General features: G+C 38.7%; 1 protein-coding gene across 1 annotated transcript; it reads right to left on the bottom strand.

Moving 5' to 3' along the window:
* Window positions 1-5,248: 5,248 nt before the first annotated feature.
* LOC307253348 (tubulin alpha chain-like) lies at window positions 5,249-7,884 on the bottom strand. Its single transcript, XM_080031342.1, has 4 exons — window positions 7,754-7,884; window positions 6,733-6,955; window positions 6,397-6,545; window positions 5,249-6,310 (listed from the first exon to the last, which is right to left on the bottom strand). Exons 1-4 carry the CDS (start codon window positions 7,754-7,756, stop codon window positions 5,333-5,335), a joined length of 1,353 nt encoding a protein of 450 aa, XP_079887468.1. The 5' UTR covers window positions 7,757-7,884; the 3' UTR covers window positions 5,249-5,332.
* Window positions 7,885-9,719: the final 1,835 nt, after the last annotated feature.

Raw genomic sequence — 9,719 nt, 5'->3', positions numbered from 1 at the left:
AGGGTGGCACTATGAAGGAAGTCTCAGTTCAACTTTGCCACAAGTGTTGTCAACATTTTGCGAAAAAAGGCTTTTAACTCAAATGTTAACTGGCACACACTTGCTGGCTCTCACAACTCCGTATTAGCCAGATGGATTAGACAATTTCAATAGATAATAACGTTTTGTATCACAAAGATATGTTTGTTTGTATCATGTAATCACCGGCGGAAGAAATTATGATAACATATACAGACCGAATATTCTCTCCACCATGCCTTAAACTTGAATGTTGAGACGTGTGAAAGATTAAGGAGTGTTAACTGCTTCTATCGTGGTTTTAATAATATGCAATGTGGTATAAAAGCTGAAAAATATTCATTTAGTAGGATTCTGAAATGTGTGTGTCAGTCGTTATCCAGAAGCCCTCCAAAAAAAACGCTAAAATACTGTAATTTAACGCTACTGTAAAGCCAGGTTATTGTTTTCATCTTGATGCTCTTTAGTCTTAAAAAAACAAGACTCCAAAGCATCACGAGTAACATATCGGCTAACTGCATCTTGCAAAATCTGTATTTGAGACTGTGGTGTACTACACTGTGAAATGTTCTGTTTTCACTGGGATTTAATTGCATTTATTGTTGTGCTGCTGCTTAGGTTTGAGAGCTGATGAACCAATGTGGAGAAGGAAAATAAGAAGCTTACGAGTGTCACTGCTCTTGTGTATGTGCTGTATGTTCCTTTGGTGTTTGTCATACAATGCTGTTTAACACCCAGGTGGATTTGAAATTAAAGTTGCGTATGTTATTGCAGTAGAATAGGCAAGCAGAAAAGGAAGGCTTGGATTTATCTCATTTAAAGCTCTAGTGCACAACTTAAGCCCCCCTCATGAGGAATTCTGAGTAATAACAACAACAATGTCGGACCATCTACATGAGGTAAACCTTCAGTGATCGCGAGTGGATTTTATTCCATCTGCTGCAAGTTCAGGTTATTTCTTAGCAGTAGAATCAACAACTGAAACTTTTCTTGGGATTTTTCTGAGCTCCAGCACCAGTGTTGAGGGGCAACACCAGTTTGTAAATGCTGCCATAGGCTACTGCCATATTGAGAAATACAGAGAGAGTTTTGTGGAGCTGATAGGCATAATCAACGTTGTGTCAACAAAGTCAATCAATGTCAGTGTCAATCAATTGTGTGGCGATGGCTTGAATGTAACCGACATTCATTCATATGTAAAAAAGTTACACAATATAGCTTCAGAACAGTCACTGTATGTTGTATTGAGCTTGCTCAATCTACAGATTTAGATGTATGCAATCGCAGCAGCAGGAGGTGGGTTGGGATAATGTTTTTTTCCTGTGAGTTTCCTGTGGGTTTCATGTAAGTTTAAGTGATATAAAAACTGTCCCCACTGTTCCACCGCATTATATTAAGGGCCTGTTGTGCTTTAGAGCCAAATATTCAACTTTTGTACGCATGAGGGCACTTTGTGTGTGTATGTGTCTGTATTTTTGTACCATTTTGAAGTGCACATCTTTTCAACATTCAAGATATTCTGTCGTAGGAATCTTTTTTTTTTTGTCAGAAGAAATATGCAACAGTAAATTTAGTATTTATTTGCCAAAGGAGGCCCATTACCTCGCCACTGTGAGATGGAGAAAAATGTAGAATGGTTCTTGGCCTTGTCTTACATTGAGAAAGAGCAGCATCCAGGTGTGCTGGCTAAAGCTGCTCCATTGCTATTTTAACTCTTAATTTAAAGGTTTTAAAAAGAACAAAGATGTTTATGGCGTTTGTAAATGAACACAGATTTAATACATCTCCCATGATTTCTTACTTGGTTTATAGTTTATCCTTAATCTGCATACATTAATAATAGGGAGAAATTGGCAAATAAAGTCAATGGTTAAGTGCAATAAAACCGTGTTCATATACTGTATGTAGGTCAGTGTAATGTAGAAGCTATTTTGTTTAGTCTGTTTTAGTGCATTTAGTGTAATCAAATAACACTGCCGAATTTGACGACATGCATTTGTGAAGCCAAACCTGGTCAATTGTACTGAAAGCTGAAATTAAATAAAGACTTTTACAACACTTTTGAATGTGTAGTGTTTTGGTGAATCAGTCTAGATTAAATTATTTCATGCAATTGCACCACTTTCCCTTCCAACGTTTTAACATTTCATCTATAATTTTTGAACAGTATTATTCAAATCAAGTCAAGTCGCAGCAGAACTAAGTATTTTTAAACACCACCTGTCTGCCAGCTGGAGATACCCCCTACTCCTTCCACAGTGAATACCACACCCCTATTTTAAACCAGGCTGGGGCTTTAGGCCTTGGTTGTTCCCAGGGAGTTCACACGGAGAGCAGAAATTACACATTATATTAATTGGGAGATTTGCAGATTTTATAACAATGCTGAAAGAGTCATAGTTGGTATGTACAGTGTACTATTCATGTGTACTTTCGTTTTTTAATGTGTGGCCTTGTAATTTTTGGTATTTGCACTCTTTCCTGCTTTGTACTGCTTGCTTTGCTGCACACAAATTGTCATGGGAGTAAAATAACTTGGCTACCATCTTAAGTCAGTTGAACTCAACACTATGCTGGAGGCCTACAGACTTCAGCATAGTGTTGAGTTCAACCATATGTTAAACAATACTGCCCCCAAGTGACTGAAGTGAGTAGAGCAGCAATATTTCCACTATGGTTGTAAGTAAATAGTGAACAACAGTAGTCTAGAAGAAAGTGTCAGTCAAAACCTACAAACAGATTTGTGCATGAGCAGAAGCTAAAGAAACATAATCTGCAATGCTCTACTAAAAATGCCAAAATAACGAAGATGTCACGCCAACACCAGGGGAACTCAAACTTAATATTTAAAGGTCTGGATCTGATTTTAATTCAATGTCCAACGGTCTTTAAAGATTTGTGATAAAATGTACCTTTTACGTGCTTAGCCGACCCTTAAAACGGAAGTAGTGTCTATCAACATTTTAGTCGGATCAATTACAGCGGTACACCCATGGGTACACCCTCTTTAATAGGTCCATGGGTTCTTTACGGAAGCGCGCGAAATATAAACGTACAAACTATTCTGAAATGATTTTTCAATCAATGGGGAAGTCTTCGTTAAGTTAGAAGCAAGACTTCGGCAAAGGTAAGCAAAACTAATTAATGTGAGTTACAAGATAAGCCAGTGCAAACAGCGTAGTAGCATAAGCCTACAGTTCGCGAGGAAAATCTCTGCGTGAATGGTTAGCATTAGCCTGAGTTGATAGTTTGCTAGGTAGGCTACATTACATTCGTCTCCATTGAGTTACTATATTTGTATTTAAATGTAAGCTCTCAGACTTTCACAACACAACTTACCTAAAGACAGCAGCAATATGGTATTCATATTCTGGGGTGCCGAAACGTGTGACTTTCCATTGCTTTTCTCCATAGTTATCTTAAAAATTCCCGCTCCAAAATAAAAACAACAATGACGCAGACATTATTGAAACAGAGCAAGATTAGCCAGTACTGCGAGACAGTTGTTACACCGAAATCTGTGATCCATTAGAATATGTGAACATAGAGGGCGCTGTTGTTATTTATATGTACAACCCAGTAATGGTAATATGATGACGATGAAGCAGATACAACTGATTTCGTGCAGTTCAGGAAAGATAGTCTTCCGTACAACCTTTTGATTTTTAAGAATGTTTATAATGTTGAATAGGCAGAATAAGATGGACCTGTGCAAATGCATTAATAATTCGTTTACTATGTAAAAATAGTGTTGTTTTAGCTGATGGCCTCTGTTTGCTGTTCCACATCATTTATTATCACCATAGGAAAAATTAGACTGGTTAATTAAAACATAAAAGTTCCTTAACGTCCTTTTTAAAAGGAGGATTAAATTAAGATAGGTAATGAAGGAAAAGCAACAGCAAGTTGAGAAAAAGCCAGCGGGCTTAGGAGAGGGCAGAGACTGATTTTGACAGTGAGAGCACAGAGCAGGCAGAGACCGATGAAGATACGGAGAGTGAGGCTGAGGGTGACATCCAAACAGAGATACAGACACAGGATACATGTGAACAAGAACAAGGCCATCAGGTTTGTGATGATGAGGAAATATTTGCCTAAAACAGTGTAATTACAGTGTATATGGTGTGTCAATGTAGAAGTGTGTAATCTTAGGATTTAGTATACTCATTTAAAGCATAGTGGTCACTGCAGCTGTTAAAGACATTTCCTTGAATCTGCATTGATGTTATAATTGTACATTAGTCACTAGAGTACATTTTATAGTTTTAGTATATTTTATATATTATGTTGTAGTTCTCATGATATAATGTAGTCATTAGCAGTAGAAAAATCCTTAAAATGTGTTTATTTATTTTCCATGTATAAATAAAAATAAATCCTAATTGAGGTTGACGTGATCCATATTTTTTTTTTCCTCCACAGATATCCACAAATCTAGATATGACCCACAATGAAGCCAAACTTGAAATTGTTTCAAAGGACCTTGATGGAGAACAGGAGAAGGATCAGCCTTATACAATATTCATCTTAGGCCAGTGTTTTAAGATACCGGACTCCACTTAGTATGCAGACATTGTAGCTCTCCAAACAGCACAGTTGACTCACCACCTGATCTTCTAAACTGGAAGAAGGCAACCTAGAGAGGGGTTTTTGCAATCCATGCCAAGTTTGAGTGGCACAAACAAGCATTTATTGCATTGAGGGACTATCAGAGCTGTAAAAACAAATGCAATTCAATACGTTTGGCATTTCGCAAAATTAAAAAGGTGAAATTGCCATCATGTAACTGTTGTGATATTTTTGTAAAGGTTCACACCCCTAGAAACAAGTAAAGTAGACTGCAAACTATGCTCCGATAAATTAAATGTTAATCAGTAACTTGTTAAATTCAAAAATAAGATATTTTCAAAGTAATTGCAAGAACTCTAATGGCATCAATACTCATGGGAAAAGTATCCAAATTTGATTACTTGGACTGAAGGTATCTGCGCATCCCCAATTCAGTGTTTTTATATACATCAAAGTACACGGTTCACATGTTATATTTGCACATTTATAGCCAAAACAATTGTTCATATATTTATAAACTCACATCAGAACCGCTAGTCCATACTGCCCCACTACTTTACTAATTCTACAATATGGGGCTACAGAAACGGAACAATCTGCACTGCTCTATTAACAATGCTGTAGTATTACTTCCTTGTGAAATGACACACTGAGAGAAAAGTGCAGTCGAGGAACAAACTTTATTTATCACATTGATTGATAAAAAGGCACAACTTATACATTAATACAATGGAATGTTGCCTGTTTAATACTCCTCTCCTTCCTCATCATCATCTCCCACACTATCGGCCCCAACCTCCTCATAATCCTTCTCCAGAGCTGCCATGTCCTCTCTGGCCTCAGAGAACTCTCCCTCCTCCATACCCTCTCCTACGTACCAGTGAACGAAGGCACGCTTAGCGTACATCAGGTCAAACTTGTGGTCGAGCCGAGCCCAGGCCTCTGCAATAGCAGTGGTGTTGCTCAGCATGCACACAGCCCTCTGGACCTTGGCCAGGTCTCCACCAGGAACTACAGTGGGTGGCTGGTAGTTGATGCCGACCTTGAAACCAGTGGGGCACCAGTCCACAAACTGGATGGAGCGCTTGGTCTTGATGTTTGCAATGGCTGCATTAACATCTTTGGGCACCACATCACCACGATACAAGAGGCAACAAGCCATGTATTTGCCGTGGCGAGGGTCACATTTGACCAACTGATTGGCTGGCTCAAAGCAGGCGCTGGTAATTTCTGAAACTGTTAACTGCTCATGGTAAGCCTTCTCCGCAGAGATGACAGGGGCATAGGTGGCCAGAGGGAAGTGGATACGGGGATATGGCACCAAATTGGTCTGGAACTCTGTCAGATCTACATTGAGGGCACCATCGAAACGAAGGGAGGCGGTAATGGAGGATACAATCTGACTCATCAATCTGTTTAGGTTGGTGTAACTGGGACGCTCGATATCGAGGTTTCTACGGCAGATATCATAGATGGCCTCGTTATCTACCATGAAGGCACAGTCAGAGTGCTCCAGGGTGGTGTGGGTGGTCAGGATGGCATTGTAGGGCTCCACTACAGCAGTGGACACCTGGGGAGCTGGGTAGACTGAGAACTCAAGCTTGGACTTCTTGCCGTAGTCGACGGACAGACGCTCCATCAGCAGGGAGGTGAAACCAGAACCGGTGCCACCGCCGAAACTGTGGAAAACCAGGAAGCCCTGAAGGCCAGTGCACTGGTCAGCCTGAGGACAAAGGGAGAGACATTAATCACATGAGATACAGTTACGTCGTGTAATATGATCTCTCATTAATATATCAAGTTACCCACCAGTTTGCGGATTCTGTCCAGCACCAGGTCAATGACCTCTTTGCCGATGGTGTAGTGTCCTCGGGCGTAGTTATTGGCAGCATCCTCCTTACCGGTGATCATCTGCTCAGGGTGGAACAGCTGACGGTAGGTCCCAGTTCGCACCTCATCTAAGGGGAATTAGCATTAATTAAAAAGGAGGTTCAAATGACTTGAAAAAAAAAGAGAACAAAAACAATAAAAACACCCTAGAAACTAGAGATTGCCGATTAATCGGTATTAATATTGACATTTTGAGATAATAATACTAGCAACTATGTTAATTGTTTCAATAATTTATATTTAATGTAAGCTTACCGATGACAGTGGGCTCCAGGTCCACAAAAACAGCCCTGGGGACGTGCTTCCCGGCTCCAGTCTCACTGAAGAAGGTGTTGAAGGAATCATCTCCTCCGCCACGAGTCTTGTCACTGGGCATCTGTCCATCTGGCTGGATCCCATGTTCCAGACAGTAAAGCTCCCAGCAGGCATTGCCAATCTGGACACCGGCCTGACCAACGTGTATGGAGATGCACTCACGCTTTGGAAAGAAAAAAAAGTGGTATTTAGAAAATTATACTAAACCTTTATTGGTTAAAAACGTAGCCCTTTCCATATGGTGAAATGTGATTATCAGATGCTGAAGCCTCCTCATCACATGTTGAGGATTGCTATAGAGCTCAAAAAAAAAAAAAAGGGAAAAAAAACCTTAATGCCCAAGGTCACATGACGTCATGTAGAACAGTTAGTCCTCTAAGCCAGAACCCCGTTAGAAATAAAAATGTCATGGGGAGGCGGATTATTAACATATAATGTGCTTAAAGAACAAAGAAACCAAACACAGCTGTGCTTTTAAAATTATTATGCAAATGATGTGAGGCCTACAGACCTAAGAAAAAATATAAAATAAAAAGATGAATGATAAAAATGATCATTAATAAATAGGGGTTGTCTGAAAAGAATGCTTGCCGATTCATCGAAGCCAGGCTTCATCAAATAAGAGCAACGTTTCAGTCCGACGTTTTTGCTAAGTGGGTCATTGTGCTGTCTGGAAAACTGGAAGCCGGCGGCCCTGACTGAAATCCAATATGGGTTGTGCCCTGTCAAGCTAAATTCATCAAACGTTCTGTTCGAAAAACCCACTATTAACGCAATTTAGTTATCGGTCTTATATTAACCGTTTGTTATAATCCCCGTTAATTCCGCCTTTTTCAACTGTCAAGAACAATTACGCAGACAAGGCCGCCACGTGAAGACACACCTAAGAACTTCGATTTTGCATTATTAAGCACATGACAAAGAAAGGAAAAAAACATCTACATTGAATTTTTGTACTCACCATGTTTGCTGAAACTGTGAAGTCTGAAGGAGGTTGGGATTAAGAAGAGGAAGAGATTAAGTTATCTCTCACAGCTCGGCCTTTATGAAACCACCGTGAGAAGAAGTAACTGATGATAATTTTTTCAAGGCGGGGCATTTTATACTTCCTTAGCCGGTGCAACGTCGCATCTGAATTATGATTGGCTAGCGGTCACATGTGCTCCATTTCTATTGGTCAAAATCAAACAGTCACATGCTTCGGTGACGCGCCACTAATTCTGCGGGAAACTGGTTGCAACCGTACGCGCGCGAGAGTAACGGACAATGAAAGGCGTCAACCAGGAAGTGAAGGATTTTTTAATTCTACACTGTTTTGTTTTATGTCGCATTTATGAACTCTACTTCTGTGATCCGGTCGAATCTTACCAATTTACAAGTTTTCTCTCTGAAACGTTGTGTATTTAATCTGATTATTATAGGATGCCATGAATTTGTTTACACACAACCTCTAAAAATCAAATTCATTTTGATAATTTTCATCATGTTTTATTTACCTTTAGTTAACAAATGGTGTTCCCTCACAAAAATAACTGGCCTTTCGAAAATTAATATGGACTACAATAGTGTATAAGATTGTGTTAAGGCACATGCTCATTCATTAACTTTCTATCTATCATTCACCTTCTATCTATTTATTTATCTAGATAGATGGTTGGACAGACAGACAGATAGATGGATGGATGGATGGATGGATGGATGGATGGATGGATGGATGGATGGATGGATGGATGGATGGATGGATGGATGGATGGATGGATGGATAGATAGATAGATAGATAGATAGATAGATAGATAGATAGATAGATAGATAGATAGATAGATAGATAGATAGATAGATAGATAGATAGATATTGATTGTATTTGAGACTCCTTGATCATGACACTCCTTGATCATGACAAAGTTGAAGATGCATAGGAGAAAGTGTCAGAAGCTGAAGACATTGACGAACAGATTTTAAACATTTTAAATGTGTTTGTTATTGTCGGTAAACATTTATTGTTAGTGTTGTTCATTATGTGTTCAGAAATTAGAATTGTAGGCTATAGTTAAATTGTATGTGTAGTTTTGGGTCGAAGTCCTTTCTTTCCTTTTGAAATCATACCAGTCAGTTCTGTCCGGGAACGTAAGTTATGTTATTTTGGGCCACAATTAAAAATGTAAAATGGTTTAAAAAATATCCTTGATAAACTCTGTCCCTTTATCGCCTGTGAAAAGCAACATAGCCTACTGTGTTTCATGTGAGTGAGTGAGTAGCCTTTTTGTTATGATCCAAATGATTCATACATTATGATTTCTTTACTCAGAACGAGTTGTATGAGCTCAGGCCATTAGGGCCTGCAGACCATAAATAACAAACTGAAGTTCAAGTCTTGCAATCACCTGGGAACTTAAATTGGTAAAAAGATTCCACACATTAAGCAATAATACATTCTGTACTATTAAAAGTATTCTACTTATTATTATAAGATGGATATTTTTAAATCAATGGTTTCACTATATTAATTTTAACATTTTTGATGCCCTTACTTTGACATACTTGTATTTACCCCTTGTGCCTGCTCAACTACAGTTCTTATCCAGAAGTCCTCACATAAATTACAAATCCCACCGTAAATAAGTAAATATGAGATTTGCGAATACATTTAAGTAATCTTCTCAGTACTCCAAAAAATTTCCCGTTTTATCATACAATGGCATGCACAAACTCAATGCTATGTGAAAGTCATAGCCATTATTTTTATTATTGACACCAGAGTTTTTTCTACTGGGACATGTTTACAAAAAAAAGCTGTTTGCTATTACCACCACCAGAGGTCTCCATGTAATTGGAATTGGTTAAATTTCTTTTGTATTTCAGTCAGCTCACCACAAACAGTTTTAAACTTATCTTATCTTATCTTATCTTATCTATCTAATCTTCTTA

This window comes from Ammodytes marinus, assembly GCF_949987685.1.
Source record: "Ammodytes marinus genome assembly, chromosome: 7".
NCBI lineage: Eukaryota > Metazoa > Chordata > Actinopteri > Uranoscopiformes > Ammodytidae > Ammodytes > Ammodytes marinus.
The sequence above is the reverse complement of the archived record's forward strand: the minus strand, read 5'-3'. Positions and strand labels throughout refer to the sequence as shown.